An 18,198-nucleotide genomic window follows, 5' to 3' on the forward strand; every position below is an offset into this window, starting at 1 on the left:
ATTTTTCAGGACGCTAACATAAATTAATCTTCAAATAATCAACTCATTTATGGGTATACTCTTAAATCATGTCCAATAGTGACAGACTGATCCAATACAGTCAAATCTGTTTGTCTTACACAAGCTGCTTATACTAGAAGCTTCTATCCATTGTTTGATTTGAATATATGGTTCCCTCTGGCATTTCCTTATAATACTCCCTACGATGCTGCCCAACAGTCTAATATATCATAGCATGGGAAGAACATAAATCTGGATATTTCTACAACTTTTTGCTAGTCAGAATGCAAGGGACAAACTCTTCAGTCTTGAAACTGGCAGGCCTACATTATGACAAAAGGAATTTGTTCTCATAAATAACAACAGCCAAATGTTTACCTCAGGTTTTTTTTTTTTTTTTTTTTTTCTTTGAATAGCTGAATAGTGCATACATGTTAGTGGAACAAGTGTGTTTGTCAAGCGCACATGTCCCCTCGTGCATACCTCCAGTCCCAGCCCATTGCTAATATTTCAGAAATGTGGGGCTATAAAATCAGGCTCTAGCCTTCCAGGCATCCCAGTCGACTGCTGCAGTTCAGTACAGTGTGCAGGCTTGGGGTTGTGAAAGAGAAGATTCCATCAACTCAGTAGATAAGAAAGACAGGGTTTCTTCCTGTCAGCTGACAGCCCTCTTAATGAGTTCAGTAGTCAGAGTAGTTGGTTCCTGGGCTGCCGTGTGTGTTCAGTATAGTGTTGACTATGTGACGTTGGGTAGGTGATGGGGAAACGGTGGTTTAGTTCTCGACAGTGGACCAGCAAGGTGGCTGGAGAGTTGAAGTGTTAGTTAAAAGACGTCCATTCAAAAGAAATGGTCTGTAAAAGTCATCTACTGCATTCATTTCACAGATAAGAAGTGTTAAGTACCACAGCCCTTACGGTCAAGTGGGCGGGGGAGGGGGGGGGGGAGAATAAATAACGAAGGAAAGGATCAGGGACCAACGCAGGGTGGCGATGGGGTGAACCTGGGGAAAGGACAACAGCGCTTATTCCAAAGAAAACAGACCCTCCTGTTTGTTCCTTGAGAGTCCGGGCACTGTTAACACATGAAGTAGGATGCAGGACCTGGGAAACGGACATGGGAGTCATTTCTTATTACAAGGATGGAGAAGCAAAGAGTTCCAGAGTTTCAGTACAGGAAGTGCCATAACCCATTGGTGCTGGTCGCTGTTGGCTGTGTGTCTGTGTATATGTGCGATGACGTGTCTGCGATGGGTGGCAGAGCTTGTTGTCCATCCGTCTCGTCCGTGTGTGGGAACCTCACTTACACGTGTGCACGTCGTAGACGCGCACGCACTCCTGACAGCTGACGTAGCAGCACCAGTGGAAGATGCAGTGGCACTTCTCCTTGCGCTTCTCAGTCCGGGTGTTGTGGCCGCGGCCGCAGCACAGCAGGTCGCAGCCCTCGATGCCGTGTGATGACACGTTACAGACGCGGTCGCGCGTCCCGAAAGAGCCCGTCTCCGGGTTGGGCTCGCAGAAGTTGGGCGAGCCCTCGTAGTAGACCAGGTCGCGCTCCGTGGGGTGTTTGAAGAAGGCGTACTTGGCTCGCAGTGTCTCCACCCAGCCCCGCGACTCGCGGTGCTTCTCCACCACCATCTCCGAGGCGCTGTCGTACTTGTCCTTCAGGTAGTCCCCCAGCATGCGGAAGTCGGGCTGTGCCCACCAGCAGGTCTTCACCTCACAGCTCCCGGACAGGCCGTGGCACTTGCAGCGCAGGTGCATGTGGTCCAGGATGGTCTGAGGGGGAGGAGGAAATCACAGTTCAAAGACAGGATGGAGAGGCAGGGGTTTAGAGGTGTGATCAGCTCATTATTGAGCCGGTCAAACTAGTCCTGGGTTGTTGTTTTTTGTATACTACTTATTTATTCTAAGGGTTAGCTTGTTTAGTGTAGCAACAGGATGGGTTAGTGTGTGGACTACTGGGAAGACGGCTAAGTCCATGGGAAAGGTATTTTTATGGACAGTTAAGTACTTTTATTCATTAGATTTTCACTTGTAGGATATTCAGTATTGCAGACTGGCAGACTTAAGACCTTCACAGGAGGTTCAGAGTAGCATATCATTGGGGCTGAACTTTGTGTGTGTTTGTGTGGGTGTCATGTCATGTGTTAAACACACTCAGGTCTTCTCAATCTGCAGCTCACTTCCTCTGAAGTCTATTACGTGAGCAGTTCACAGACTCTGCTTTCCTTTGTTTTAATTTGTTTTGCTTCAATTCCCTGGCTATATTTAGCTGCAGAATTCCCCAGCTGAAGCGGAAGGCAGGTGTTTGTGGCACCCCTGGGCGAGTTGGGAGGGGGGGGGGTTTGAGAGAGAGAGAGAGAGAGAGAGAGAGAGGGGGGAGGGGGGGGTTAAGAGAGAGAGAGGGGAGGGGGGGTTAAGAGAGAGAGAGAGAGGGGAGGGGGGGTTTAAGAGAGAGAGAAAGAGAGAGAGAGATAGAGAGAGAGAGAGAGAGAGAGAGAGAGAGAGAGGGGAGGGGGGGGTTAAGAGAGAGAGAGATAGAGGGGGGGGGGGGGTAGGGGAGACTTGTGACATCATGTCCTGAGCTCGTCAGGCCCCTGGCATCTCTGGGGCCCTAGGCCATGGCGGGTGGAGGGGTGGAGGGGACAGGAACAATGGAGCCGGAGGAGCCCAGGTGGGGTGACTGGGATCAGGCTGAGGAGAAGGGTCCTGACAGGGCTGCCATTCTGCAGCTCCTGTGGTCTCCCTGCTCCTGTCTGCTGAGATCAAAGGCCTGCCTTGTTACCGTGTGGTCCCTCCAATTGCCCCTCAGCGTGCTGGCGAGTAGTTCTCGCCAGACATTTCAGTAAGCAGTGACAGCACGGGTGATGGTTTAAATCCATGCTGATTCCCTTATTTTCCCCCTCACCTAACTCGGGTTATTTGTCTGTCAGGGAATTTTCGTTGGGATGCAAGGCATGAAAGGCAGGGTTGGGATTTTTTATTTCAGGCAATTACCCAGTCATTCAGAATGAAGTGCAACCTTTTCAGCTGGAAATTCACTCAAATGTGGGCTGAATAAGTCAAATAGTGAAATCCCATCTGTCATACAATTAGTAATCTTTTACTGTAACTGTTTACCGTGGATAATTCCAACTCCTTCATGTAACAATCTGATCTTTGTTCATTGTCTTTTTTCCTGGGCTTTCTCCCTGTTTGAGCTACAGGGATGGGCGTACTAAGGGTGCGTTCAGGGCGTAGGTACTCACGATGAAACTGTTGTGTAATCTGTGTGCTGGGTGTGTAGATGGGATTGATTTGGTTGTTTTCTGTAAGTCCTACCTCCCAATATAACCAAGCATGCTGTATGCATGTGAACAACCTTGTTTCACCCACGGTGTGTAGCAACGTGCCTGATGACTCATCACAAGGCTTCTCTGTGCGGCGCTGACTCACCGTGCGGCCGGCCTCGTTGTTGTGGCGGTTCATCGCCGAGCGAGCGTCCGGGCGGTTCTCTCTGGCATCGGCGAACTCTCTGGACACCAGGACCCCGAACTCGGCGTCCTCGCTGCAGCCCCCCCACTTCCAGCCCTCCCCTGGCGGACCCTTGTGGTGGGAGTCGCACCCACACATGGTGGACGTCCCCTCGGCGCAGGAGCGCGTCACTGCGAACGCCACGCCGGCAGAGGCTATGGCGTGGACGAAGGCAGACTCTCTCGTGGCTAGACAGAGAGAAAGAGAGAGAGAGAAATACAGAGAGCGAGAGAGAGAGAGAGAGAGAGAGAGAGAGAGAGAGAGAGAGAGAGAGAGAGAGAGAGAGAGAGAGGGAGACAGATAGAGAGAGAGAGAGAGAGAGAGAGAGAGAGAGAGAGAGAGAGAGAGAGAGAGAGAGAGAGAGAGAGAGAGAGAGAGAGAGAGAGAGAGAGAGAGAGAGAGAGAGAGAGAGAGAGAGAGAGAGGGAGGGAGAGAGACACAGGGAGGAAGGTGAAATGTGCGTACACAAAACGTCAATCTCAGGTCCCACTTTGACAACAACTATCTTTGTGACTGCCAACATCCATCCAGGGGTAATGAAATGGGATCCCCTTGGGCTCAAACCTTTTAACGCAGCATTTAATCTTCAAGTAGGCGTACATACCTGAACCTATCTATGCTTTGAAACGAATAACATCAGGATGAAAAAATACTTGCTTGACACAAACTCACCACACTTCTAATATGGACTGGGAGTATTTCAGTGAGAGTCTAATCAACGCAGAAAACCAAAACGCTCTGAACTCGAATATTGATGTGGTTTTCCAACAATGGAACTATACGATGATGACCTGCAGATTTAGGAATGCATTCGACATGACTGTAGGAGCTGTGGGATGGAGGAGTCCAAGGTGACATCATCCTCTTTGTGGCCATGTCAGTCGCCCTCATTCTCAGTGGGATCACAGAGACCTCCTATCGTACCTTTAGGTGTGCTGTTTTGCATCTGGATAGTGTTTCAGGAATGTCGCCCCCACCCCTCCACCCCCACCCCTCCACCCCTCCACCCGCACCCCTCCACCCCCACTCCCCTGGTTGGAGCCCAGGGCCTCTGCTGAGACCTAGCAGTGTGTCTGCCGTGTTGGTGCTGAGGGATGGAGTTACGCCTCCTTTGAACGCAACAGCTTATTATGTAACCTGACACCATTGTTTAACAATCGCAGCACACTTACCATAGCTTACTCTTTTCACTGCACACCTCCTCCCCCACCCCCATGAGCACACACATGATACATAAACACACACACTCTGAGACTCAGAGGGTAAGGGAAGGCCCACTGTGCAATGAAGTATTAAGCATCGAGGGAGGTCTAACTGAATTTCTCAGACTAACTGAATTACATATTCCCAAGAAGTGTGTCAGAAGTGTGTTGTTCACGATACAGCAGTAATGACATTAATAGCCCATAGTCTGTGGAAAGTGAAACCCTGATAAACGTAGCGTATTAGACATTGCAGATATATAATACAGACACGTTCCTGTGGACAGTCTCCACAGTATCTATGCTCCTAGTGTGCATCATGCTGTACACAGAAAAAGCGACATTTCTTGTTTCAAGCCCTCTGTGAATGTTTGTTTGATTGGATCACACACACCTCTGGTTGGGAGGCGACTGGGAGTCCCAGCTATCCCTGGCAAGCCCTGCTGGGCTTTCCACAACAGGGGCCTGTGAACGGTGGGGCCCTGGAGTTCTGGCTGTCAGCCAAGGCTAGCGCTGCTCCTGCTACCTGCTGGGCCCATCAATCCGCCTTTGTTTCCCTTGTGTCACACTGTATTACCCACACAAAGGGCCCAGCGACTCACGCCCCCACAGCTCCGCTCTGCCCAGAGCTGGCATTCCCTAAACTCCCCCACCACCCCCCCACCCCACCCTAAAACCCCATCCTCTCCTACCACCAACACCCAGGCGTAAACCCCCCCCCACCCATCCACCCCCAATCTCCAACACCACCACCCTTATCCCTCTGCGACCCTCACCACCATTAACTACCACAGTGGCTACAGTGGCTAGTCACTCTATGATGCCCCCCCCGCCCCCCCCCCCCCCTATCCGTCGCCATCCTCCATGCCCACACTCCCAACTCAGGCCTCTGCGCCCACCTAAGCAACCCCCTGCCTTCCTCTCCCTTCCACCTCAGGCCAGCGCAGGCCCAGGGTAGGTTGGGAGATTCCCTTTCAGACTGTTTTCATGACAGAGTCAAAAGGGCGTGTGAATGGGGTGTCCGTGGGAGCCAGCCTGTGTGAGCAGCGAGCTGGTCTTCATGCACAGTAGGGGTTGAGCTGAGCCCCCCAGCCCTTTTCTATTGCCTGTAATCTCATTTGGCCTCCCCTCTCCCTTTTATTTGATTGAGGAGCAAAGGAGGTTCACACTGCCCATGTCTGCCCAGATCCCTTCCCCTCTGACACACAGGCTAATTCATTTCCAATCAGCAGCCTCACTCTCAACACAAAGTCCCCATCTTTATCATTAGGGATTTAAAGGCTCCACGGAACAACCCCAGTTCTGTTTTCTTTGTGCATTCTGTGTTTTTGTATCACGTTTTAGGGATTGTTTAAAGCACACAGTCAGTGTTAAGACCGTTGATGATCGGTTTTCAGTGTGGAAAGCCTGATAGATGTCCTAAAATATAACTGTGATGTTTTCTTTCGAGCTTTACAACACTGACCTGCTTTCATGTCTGAAAAACATAAACATGGTTGGGAAACCCAAAGACGACACTGAGATTTAAAAGATAAAGGTGATGTTGAAGGTAAAGATTGATGGAAGTTAGAATAATGTGTCAGTGCTTGCACCAGTGGGCTCATTTCTCACAGCTGTGAGGAAAGGTGTATATTATTGTAATTGCCCTGGTAGTCGTTTGTCAGCAAAAGCCAGAGAAACAGGCGGTGTTTAACTGCAAAGCTTTGGTAACCCTGATACCTCAACTAGACTCGTCAGCTCCCTGTAATACTCCTGTTTGTTTAAACTACTTAAATTATATTTGTCCTCTTATTTCCTAAAAAGATTTAGTTACATCTATGATCGATGCCAGTGCCCTCTGAGAGCCTGCAAGCTACCTCTGATTGTACTCTGCGTCAACTTAGTGCTATGGAGTTTCGTTTCACAATGTTGTACAACATGTTGTTTTGCAGTTTATACGATCTACGATACTTGGCATTCTGACACACGTCCCTTTGAGGAATACAATTAACTACTTTCCTCAGCAGTGTGGAGGCAACACAGGGGTTAAGGATGGCACGTCATTATGACCTCGTCGGCCTGGTGGGCTGCTCACCTTTGTCCAGCACAGGGCCGAAGATGGCCAGGTTGTCTTTGATGGTGGTGCAGTTCCAGCGGCGGCCCCTGAACTGGTGCTGGCACTCCTGAATGCCCAGCTTGACGCCCTCGGCCACGCTGGGCATGATCTCGATGTAGTTACGACAGAAGCGCAGCTGCTTGGGAACCAAGCCAGGAATGGAGCCGCACAGAAGGGGTTGGGAGCCCAGTGACGAGTACTGCTGCCCCAGGGCCAGGGACCTGCAGCGGGGAGAGATGGAGGGGCAGGAGGGGGGTATCAGTTACTAAGTCCTGCTAGACCCCACCCTAGCAATGCCTGAACAGTCTCTTGCTCTCCCCTCGTCTTTCTAGGGAGAAGCCCTAGGATGATCTGCCATTGAAGAACTGAATGGCCTCCAGTTCCTCAATGGTGTTGTTGGTGCCAGAGTGGTCCTCTCAGTCTGTATGGGGACACAGGGCAGGAAAAGGCTCTCTCCATACACAGGCCCTACACGTTGAATCATTCAAACAGGCTTCTTACTATCGTACTATATGTAAGGTCGATCTTTGAAACTGACGGTATGGGAACGATGTTTTACCCCAGAGTTGGGATTACTTGAGTGTTTTATTGACTTTATGTAGTTCAAAGCAGCACCGTTATTTGTTTCCTTTCAAGGCTGGAAGCTAATAGCCACTCTTCGGGGAAAGGATATGAGCTATTAGTATTGACTTTTCTAAGTGCTCCGTCATGTTAGCAAGTACTGATGATCTGAAAGATAACGCACAGATCTGTCTTGTTTGTTCTTTGGAAAAGGCCCAATAAAACCAAATAAAGACATCAAACAAACATAAACACACACATATATATTTATATTATTACAAGTGCAATTATATATTTTTATTATTAATTTGTGGGTTTCCTCTGGAGGTGTGGGTATGTGTGCTGTTCGCTGTGTGGCAAAGGGAACATGGCATTCCTGAAACTGTCTCTCCTCACCAGCGGGCTGCTGTAGATGTGCCTAAACACGGATTAATCACCTCAACGAGACAGCCCACATCAGCCATGGATGCCAGAAACCATTATAGTTTCATTGAGGTAATTAATTTTAATTGCCTTCTTTTTCTCCTCCTGAGATAACGCAGAGGTAAAATACAAAATAAAAAAGCTTTGTCCGTGTTTTAACATGCTTACTGTTTTGACAGGCTGAGGCAAAACTGCACATTGCTTTCCAGAAGCTGCTATGTGTTTATTTATCATGAGGTAGTTAATCACATTTACGATGATGTTGTTTGTTTATTCTCCATGAATGCTCTCAAAAGTACACCAAACGTGTGTCGGGGCACCCCGGTGGTTCACCGGGAAGAGCATGAGGCTGAGGCGTTAACACAGTGGCCTGAGAATTACCAAAAATGACATCTTAAAAGTTGCCAATAATAACATACAGGACATACTCCATGGATGTTATTTCACACATGAATGAAGGATTGAGAGAAAGAGAGGGTATGCTGTTGTGAAAGAGTGAGACTGTGTGGGACAAGCCAGAGCCCCAGGAGCCTGTGACACTGCAGGAGTACAACCTGAGAGGGAGGGAGAGAGAGAGAGACAGAGAGAGACAGAGGGAGAGAGAGAGCGAAAGAAAGAGAGAGAGAGAGAGACAGAGAGAGAGAGGGAGAGATAGAGAGAAAGAGAGAGAGAAATATATATATACATATAGAGAGAGGGATGTTCCTGTCAGTGTTTCAGTAGCAGACACACGGTGGAGCCCAGGCCCACTGAGTCCTGCTGGCGGCCATGCGAGGATGACGGGGGAACAATCGGCGTTGATCAGATCAGAGCACCACTCAGGATGACCTCAGGCCCCCCGCGGGGCGCAACCCTATCACCACAGCCGCTGACTCTGACAGATGATTGCGGCGCTGCACCTACCCCGACACAAAAGCCAAGTCATTGAAGTCGAGAGAGAGAAAAAAATCCCCCTCAGAAAGTTCACAGCTCATGTGATCTTTGCTTTCTCCGACAACCCTCTGCGAAACCTGCAACACCGTCCACCCCCCTCCCACAAACGTTTTCTTTTTGATCTCCTTTGGAGTACAGGTGAGCATTGTTACAGCAGGCTCCCAGCTATCAGAGTGTTGCCAGCGGAGCTTACTCTGACACAACAGAGAGCCTGAGCTGCTCCTGCAGCTGAGCTCACGGGATCACATAAACAAGCCGCTTGGGCCGCCGCCACCTGCTTCTGACACAACTGTGGGAGCTTGAAGCTTGAAGAGAAGAAGATATTGAGCAAAGTCGGAGGACATGGGGGATAGTTCGAAAGGTATTATGTCAGGGGCATGTCCAAAAAGCAGCACAATCTCAATCTAATCCAGCATTCAACTATAAACTACATTTCCAGTATAGTCAGTACAGCTCCAGTCAAGGTCTTAACCAGGACATAGGACTGTATCAGTTTATTTGTCCTATTAACGTCCAACTCAAACTCAGACGGATTTGTTGTTCTTCCAAATATGATGTTCCCTTGCAGACAAGCGGTTGAGCTCTGGGAGCTGGCCAAGCCAGGAACGTCAGTGTGGTCATCTATCCACAGTCAAATCCTTGTCTCATGTACGCCAGAGCGAGGGAGGCTCACATTAGCTCACATGCCAATCCCAATCCCCGAAACGCCAATGAGTTCAAGCATTGCTGACTTCATTCTGTCTGGTGACTAAGTGAAGTAATTACACAGTCTACCCCTCGCTACCGTGCTGCTCATGAATCTCTGGGGCGTGGGGCGGGCCTGTGTGGATGGTTTCTGTGCACGGAGCTGCCGGGGAGCCCGTCCCTGGCAGACTGACAGCCCAGCGGCTGGCCACGCCCCTCCCTCCCGGGACGCTCGCCGGCACACAGGTTTTCGGATGCGATGTGGATGTCTGATGACGCCAATTACCTAACCACACGAGGCTTTCTTGTGGACGCAGCGTGTTTAGACAGACGACATGCTGTGGCTCTTCCCGTCTCTTTTTATTTTGTTTGTAAAGGATGCGCCTCACTTGGTCTGTAATGGACTGACGAGATGAAAGGGATGTCTTTGGCTAGGTGCTAATGAGAGTCTTACTGATCCTGAGGGGAAACCCTGTGGGAGAGAGGCGTGTCCTACCCACACACGCGTGTGAGAGGACCTGAATGTGAATGTGAGTGTGTGTGTGTGAGTGTGAGTGTGTGTGTGTGTGTGTTGTGCTGAGCTCTCCCGTTTTGCCTGGCTTCTTCTCGGAAGCCACGAGCAACGTGTCTCAACCGAGCAGGTGAGCATAGACGCAGGGCCTACACTGAGGCAGAATGCCGGGGGAATCCGCTCCAGGGTAGTAGACAGCAGAGCAGAAACTTTGGGGCTTGGCAGGTGCATGTCTGGACAGGACCGAGGGGCCTCCTGTAGCCTGGGGGTTCGCTGCTAGTTGGGGGGTTTCTCAGTTTCCAAACCAACCTGGTGTAAGAGCGCCCGGGCCAGTGGAAAACCACACACACGACACGGAAGGGGAAACAAAGGGAAAGCACCGCATGCTCTGCAGAAGGGTGGAAATGCAACATCAAACTATCAAGCATTCCACAGAGGAAAACTTGATGTGATGAGAAAATATCTGTCAAAGTGGTTCATGCTACTGGACACCGCTGGATACTGCCTGTTTCAATCCTGCATTGCGGGTTAGAATGTGTTGCAGCTGTTTTTGTGGGAGGTCGACATTGCATAGGTCAACATTTACCTGTCTTAAGGCATACAGATGAACGTTTTCTCTGTGATAGGTTCTCAAGTCAGAGGCACAGAAAACACTAGGTGACCCTCTGAACCAGCTAATGCATGACATCTGACCTCACTACCTGTTAGGGCAAATTTGAAGTTCACGATCAGGCCTCGTCTCCAAAATTGAGTGCCTCTCTGCTCATGTCAACTGTCTGTCATCCATTTGGTAAACTAGGCAACCAATAGCCTATAGTTTGGTCAGCACTTCTATTCGAAATCCCCAGACCGCCGTATCACAACCAACAAATCACCTCTTAAATACCCTGCCCCTGGCAAATTATACAAGTATGTTGGATCGTTTTCAAATTAGGCAGGAAGCCTACATAGTTTAAACAATTTGATGCAATGATGAATACTTGTACAAACCACAGCAACACCAGTAGATAACTTTTTACAGTTTTTGGTCATTTTCATGCACCATCAAGGTGTAGTCCAGTAGGAGTACACAACAGTATGGAACAGGTGGAATACTTTCTTACACCTCTTACAGCCCTGTAGGTCGACTGTACTACACCACAAAACACCTTGTTCGTGCAACAGTAGAGTTAGGGCTGTGGTGGGATTTTACTGCCCTTCAGTTTGTTCCTTTCAATGTTGTATTCCTAAAAGGTATTTTAAACAATAACAATGTAACCAATAGCAATCAGTGTTTGCCAACAACACTAGTATGTGACCAAAATGAGGCCTGAGAGGGACCAATAGAAACAGGGTGAGAGAGAGAGAGAGCTAGAGAGAGAGAGAGAAAGAGAGAGAGAGAGAGAGAGAGCAAGAGAGAGAGAGAGAGCAAGAGAGAGAGAGAGAGCAATAGAGAGAGAGAGAGAGAGAGAGAGAGAGAGAGAGAGAGAGAGAGAGAGAGAGAGAGAGAGAGAGAGAGAGAGAGAGAGAGAGAGAGAGAGAGAGAGAGAAGAGAGAGAGGATTAGGGGGAGAACCAACCTGTCACAATCCATTCCTCTGTGCATTATTCCTCAGGCAGCGATCTAAGCATCATGGAAAGTGAGTTGGTGTCTGAGGCAGGAGGGTGTTGCTACTTGCACTCAAAGGCCCAACTCCCAGCATGCCTTGCATTTGCTGAACACACGTCTTAATGTAGTGGCCACTTGGTGCTCAGTGCAGGTTAAATTATGTTGCTGGAACCTCAGTCCATTAATCTTGCTTTAAATGTTGTGTAGACCAGGCCTAGAAACACCCACACACTGAAATACACACACGAGCACACACTCACATACACACACGAGCACACACTCACATACACACACACACACACACATAACACACACACATAGTGGCTTGTAGCTTCTTCTGCACGCAACATATTTTTGCTATTGCATGACAGAATTTACATATTACAATACATAATTCTTATGTAACATATCATCAACTCCAATCATGCTTACTTGTACTTGTGCCTTCGCCATTTGAAACAAAGCGTAATGCATGAGTTATCGCCAACTGATGTGACTCAGCGAGAGTAAAGAACCACAGCTGAAAGATTTGGGTCTCGACCAAACATTTGTATAGTAAAGGATGGCTTTGTTTGATACCAGCAATTCTTTTGCAGGTGGAAACAAGTTATTGCTTCTTACTTAATCAAATCAAATAGTCAGTTGTGTGTCGGATTGTCTCAAGTGCATTTGATTATTGCATTAATCAGAAATTATGTTTAACTCTAGACTAATACAATTTCTACTTAAATAAACTACCACATACAATTAGTTTTATCAACTTTGGTCTATTTATTTATCTTGATATCACAGTTTCCCTTGTTGAATTAGCCTTGGAGGCAATGTTACCAATGAGACCCTGTGCACTTGTGCACCAAAACATTGCTGTCTGAATCCCAATTTTAATTCCTCAACAGAATCCACAGGGAGACAAAGGCCCTGGAAGGAGAGTAAAGTGGGCCACAGAAAGATGCCGGCTTTGCCTCAGGATGGGGCTTTTCCTGGCGGAGGCTGGAATGTGCAGCTCCTGTGTGTGTTGTTGTCTTCTGTTTTTCTCTGGCACACTTTTGATTTGTAGTCCAACAGCTCTGGGCTGATCAGATAAAAAATGACAGGACCCCTGAAAAATGTTCCAACCTGTTTCTTGCTTTCTTCCTCACCTCCCTCCCTCCCTTATGCTCTCCCTCCTCAGACAGGCTTGCGGAGCTGGGACAGGGAGCCCCTGAAGTCAGAAGGGAGGAGTATCAAGGGGTGTAAACTTGTGAACCTACCTGTCAGGCAGTTAGCAGTGAGTGAGTGAAAGCCGTGCCGCTGCACAGTGCACCGGGGAACACAGGGAACACAGTGCGATGGGGAACACAGTGCGATGGGTAACACAGTACGCCGGGGAACACAGCTCCCTAACTGACTGACTGACTGACTGAAGAGACCCAGCCAACACCGTGTCAGGCAGAGTGGCGGTGCACTATGTGACTGTATGAAGGGCAGTCGCAGCAGTCGAGTTCTCTTGAAAAGGTTGGGTTTTGAAGACTAGTTTGGATAGACTGGCTGAATGACAAACTGAAACTCAAACACAGCATTGTGCACGCTCTGTGCCATTGAGAATTGTCCTGGCAAGCTTGAAGCTAAAATCAACACCAAAATTCTTCTTTCCCCTATTTGGTGCCATGTTTTTATATGTTTAGCATAATAATAATTCATATTAGTATCCCTGACATTTACGTTTGCACAGCCCTTCATCATGCTGTTCTGTGATGATGTATCATAACCAGCGGTAGACCTGTGCACAGTGTCACAATGACAGCTATGGAACCTTTGTAGCAAGTGTGATGAATGCGTGTTCATAATTCTGTGCCAATGTCACTTATACTGTATATACAAATTATTTAAATAACAATGTTACTATGACTATTCTGAATATACTGCCTACATTCCAAAACCCTTTGAGATTCTCATTCTCTCTTTCACTCTACCTTCCTCTCTCTCCTTCCCCTATCTCAAACGATGACCTGAGCGGTAACCTGGGGGGAGTTTACCTGTAATCAGGGTGCACAGGTGTGACCAATACTTCATAGTCACTAGGTTGGGAAAGAATTGCCCCCTGTCTTCTAAAGAGGTCACAGGGTGCTCTTAATGTGCTGTTCATTAGGAGCAAGTTACAGGAGGTCGCTATTCTGGACAATTATCATGGGTAGACAAGTGTAATAAAGACTTCCAGTATTAGTTTGTGTGTGTGTGTTTGTCTGTGAGCATAACCCTCAATGACCTTGTTGCCCTCGGGCACTTGAGCTTGTTTTCTTTTGAGGAACTGCCCTGACCTGTGTTTTAGTACAGGTAATAAGTGTGCACAGTGAGGCTTTGTCATTTCCTACACCGCTTTGAACTAACAGTACAGTGCCACTCTCTTTTGAACCGCTCACCTGCCTTGTGTTTGAGCAGGGTGACATCATGCCAGTGAGTTGTTTTCTGAACGCTGCAGTTAGAGCATCGTAATGTCGTGTTGTGTAGGATGATGCTGGCTGGATTGATGCCTCCAGTTTACAACTGTTGTGGGATGAAACACAAACGCTCTGTTGAAAGCTCAAACAGCTGGATTTCAAACAGGTAATCCTAGGTATTCTACAGGTAATCTACCTGTTACCAGTTTGCTCACTCACTCTCCTGTATGGATGTTAGCCGTACTCCTAGTTAAAGCTTTATCTTACGTTGAGCGGACCTCTAGGGCAGTCTGTCTCCTCAGACATTTCTCAGGGGCTTTGCAATGTCTTTGACCCCAGTTGTATGGCAGCCGTTGCCATTGATATGGAACCCTACAGGTTCTTAAGAATAACATTCTTTTAGGGCTTTCCCTTTCTACTCTCTCTCTCCCTTTGCACTGTTCAGTATAATGCTTGAACATCCTTGATCTTTTCACACAGGATCGCAGATGGAGGATTTTCTCGCAGTACGAATCATTAGATTGATCCCTTTGCCAAAGGTGGGGGTGTAGGGCTGTGTAGCCAGATAATGACATTCCTGAGACCTGGAGATGGAACCTTGAGCCCCATTTAGAGCCACTGGCGTTGGCCAGGGTTGGGATGGCCTGGGATTGTTTGTCTGGGTCGACATAACCTATGTGGAGATGGCCTGGGAAGACATAACCTAGGTGACCTGGGTAGAGATGATGTTGGTAATGATGGCCTTGGAAGAGATACCCTGGGTAGAGATAGCCTGGGTAGAGATGATGTTGGTAATGATGGCCTGGGAAGAGATGGCCTGGGTAGAGATGATGTTGGTAATGATGGCCTGGGAAGAGATAGCCTGGGTAGAGATAACCTGGGTAGAGATAGCCTGGTTAGAGATGATGTGGCTAGAGATGGCCTGGGTAGAGATGATGTGGGTAGAGATAGCCACGGTACGGTTGACCTGGGTAGGGTTGACCTGGGTAGGGTTGACCTGGATAGGAATGACCAAGGTAGAGATATGTAGGGATTCAGTACCCTGAGAGGGTTGGCCATGGCTGGGATATCCTGGGTAGGATTCTGTCAAGACTTACTGACTTGCATTAGTAGGGACCCATCTGGATTATACAATGCAGCACTGGAAAGTTATCGTACACCTGATTTAGTGTGATGGATGAATTGTGTGGTCAGAATAATAAGCAAACCCCTGAAAAAGCCCTAATGCCTACAATAAAGTGGAATCCACTTAAAAATAATCTGAAATATCAGTTATACATTTCTGGCTTTGTTGACATAAAAGTAAATTTTTTATAAATGCTTTGTCTCTGACCTTTCTTATCACTCTTCCTGCTATATTTCTAGGGGGTTGCTCAATGCTCTTTAGCAACAAAATGGGGCTCACTGTCTATAATATACGTCACTAATATCTAACAGTTTAGACAATTAAAATGCAGTAGCAAGTAATGTGAACACACTGTCACATAGGTATCAAGCTGAAAAAGTAAAAAAAAACTGAGCTGCACTGTTGGTTCAGATGGCTGAGCGGTTGGATCGGGCTATTAATCAGAAGGTTGCCGGTTCGATTCCTGGACGTGCAAATGACGTTGTGTCCTTGGGCAAGGCACTTCACCCTACCTGCCTCGGGGAATGTCCCTGTACTTACTGTAAGTCGCTCAGAGCGTCTGCTAATTGACTAAATGTAAATGTAGTTCATTTACAAAAGTTACAAGTCTTCTTTTTTGTTTCCCTCCGGGACTAAAGCGGGGCGGAGAAGTGGATAATAGATTTGTAGCTGGTTCTGAGGTGATACATAATGGGACTAAACCACGAATATTTGATGCTCCACAATCAGTGTTTGAGGAGATTTGAGTGGGCTAATTCCTTGGTGATGTCGAGTGTCAGCATTCTCTCATCATGTCCACTGTTTGCAATATGAAAATAAACAGAGCTAGTAAAGCTGGATGACAGGATGGCTTTAGCTGTTCCATTTAGGGATTATCTGAGCATAGAACTTCGACTATAATGTGTGGGGAGTTTATCCTGAAATAGTTAATGATATGTCACAAACCTTTTTGTTGCTATACAAATAATATTTGCATGGGAACAATCTTACAGGAGCTGCATGGAATTCAGACACATGACATCTAAATAATCACAACATTCAAACTCAAACCAATTTGGAAAACACAGCCTAGATTGTGTGATAACTGAATTGAACTCTGATCAAATACCCGGTTGTAAAAAGTACAGTATGAACAGTCTGTGCCGAAAGAAAACATTGAATGTCCAGTGACAGATATTTTGAAACAGATATGTTCTTAAAGCCACACATTTAAACAGTCTCACAGACTGCCAAACCCTTTGTCAGATCACTACACTGAGACCTCATGGAACCTGTGGTTAATGTTAGGCCTGCAGTATGTTCTGGTGTGACATCTCTCCAAATACTTTATATCTTTTTTTTCTGACTTATAAAACTCTTCTTTCACCAAACATTCTTGCATTTTATTAAAGGGGAGGGGTTCTGTTTTAGTATGGGTCTGCACTCCAAACCACCTCATTAGCCAGCTATGCCACTCTGGTACCTCTGCTTCCATGCAAATACAAAGTTATTTATGCTCTGTTTTGTTTTCGACACCCCATCTTGTGATGCTGTGACTCGCAGGCATGGAGCCATCAAAAGCCCTTCTTCTCCCCCTCCCTTCCCCTCCTTGTCTAGAGAATTTATGACCAAGTTCTCGCCCCTGAGACAGAAGCTGAGAGGAGCCTAGGTAGGCTGAAACTCAGCACCGTTGCGTTGACGCACCTTGTACCCATCTTGTTTTGTCCCTCTTGGATGGGATGTACACCGCGGGTGACGACAGTGACAGTCCTCAGTGTCACCCGTTTCTCACACCTGCGCAGTCACCTGAAGCTACGCGCAGGCTTTTCATCTTTCTAACCCGGTCCCCCTCACCCCCACCCAGCACCATCTACTCTTAAAACATGTTACCCAAATCAAAGGTGCTGACATTATTAAGGCTTGAACATTACACCAGTAACATGAAAGCTTTTTGAATAAAACAGCTGCAGGTAATTCAGACAAGAGAATCCTGGGCTCTTTGTCACTGGTGCTTCTCAACCTATGAGTGGGTGTAAAGTCCTCATGCCATTAACACTTCAGCCCTGTGGCCTGTGTGTTTGGCAGCTCCTTACTCTGTAAATGAAACCAGAAGATGCTGGCGGTTTGGACTGGACCGCTGTGGGACCACATGCTAACCCGGCTACTAAAAGGGCTGTAGCTCTGACAAGGATTGTGTCAGGAGCCATATAAGCTTTGTCATATGCCTACACAAATATATCCAAAACAAAAGCTTTACATTACAAAAGACTGAGGCCTATAAGGTCAGCTGCATGTACAGTAGCTGAATTTGTAATGAGAGGAACCAATGAATTCCAGTTATCTCTGCCAAACGGGAGGTTGGATATGCCAACAAAGACACAAAAATTAAACCCTTCTGCACTTAGCCCCCATGTCCTCTGACATTGCTATCAACACTATTGGAGAAACCCAAAATAGAGCAATACATTTAGTGGCAAAATTATAGGCTTAGCTGTTATTTATAGTCAGCAAATACTATCAGGAAAATTGATACGAAACATATGACATGAATGATGTCTAAAGAATTTAGTGTTCGATTTTTAAAATAAATTTTGAACTGGCTTTATTAGTTGTAAATAATTTAGTATCTGATGCGTTTTTTCCCGTTCCAATTCTATTGAAAACACCCATTTAACAATGATGAGTTACATAGCATGATAAGGAGTCGGGAGCATGAATGAGGAATTTAAAAACACAATAGCAAAGCAGACAATAATGACGCAGACTTGAAGTTCCTGGTCGTACTACTCTCAAGGCAAATTTCTAATCGTGGAGGTTTATTTCAGTAAAGGAGAACATATATATTGACTAGAGGAATCGGGCCTTAGGATTTGGGATTTTGTTTAGCTTTTGGGAGGAAGGTCAGTGTTGTCAATGTGCTTGAGAAATGGAGAGATTATATTCCCACTAAATGATATCCGAAATTCTCTACTACTTAAAAAAAAAAAGCATTAAAATCAGTTTACAAGAACTACTATACCCAATAACCTACACCCATAATTGAGACCAACAATTGTGTACATATGCTTTCTGTGCCCACAAAAAAAATATGTTCTCATTAAATAAGTTGAATGCCACATACGGAAATAAGCCTCCTTAGCATCACAATAATTTTGTGTGAGATATAT

At 46.9% G+C, this 18,198-nt stretch overlaps 1 protein-coding gene across 1 annotated transcript in view; it reads right to left on the reverse strand.

The window, feature by feature from the left end:
• Positions 1-466: 466 nt before the first annotated feature.
• wnt3 (wingless-type MMTV integration site family, member 3) overlaps positions 467-18,198 on the reverse strand; it is an 18,278-nt gene continuing 546 nt past the window's right edge. Inside the window, exons 2-4 of the mRNA XM_062474700.1 lie at positions 6,790-7,031; positions 3,436-3,701; positions 467-1,776 (exon numbers count right to left, since the gene is read on the reverse strand). Coding sequence (XP_062330684.1) covers positions 1,297-1,776; positions 3,436-3,701; positions 6,790-7,031 — 988 coding nt within the window. The 3' untranslated portion in view covers positions 467-1,296. The remainder of the gene's footprint in view (positions 1,777-3,435; positions 3,702-6,789; positions 7,032-18,198) is intronic.

This window comes from Osmerus eperlanus, chromosome 12 (assembly GCF_963692335.1).
Source record: "Osmerus eperlanus chromosome 12, fOsmEpe2.1, whole genome shotgun sequence".
NCBI lineage: Eukaryota > Metazoa > Chordata > Actinopteri > Osmeriformes > Osmeridae > Osmerus > Osmerus eperlanus.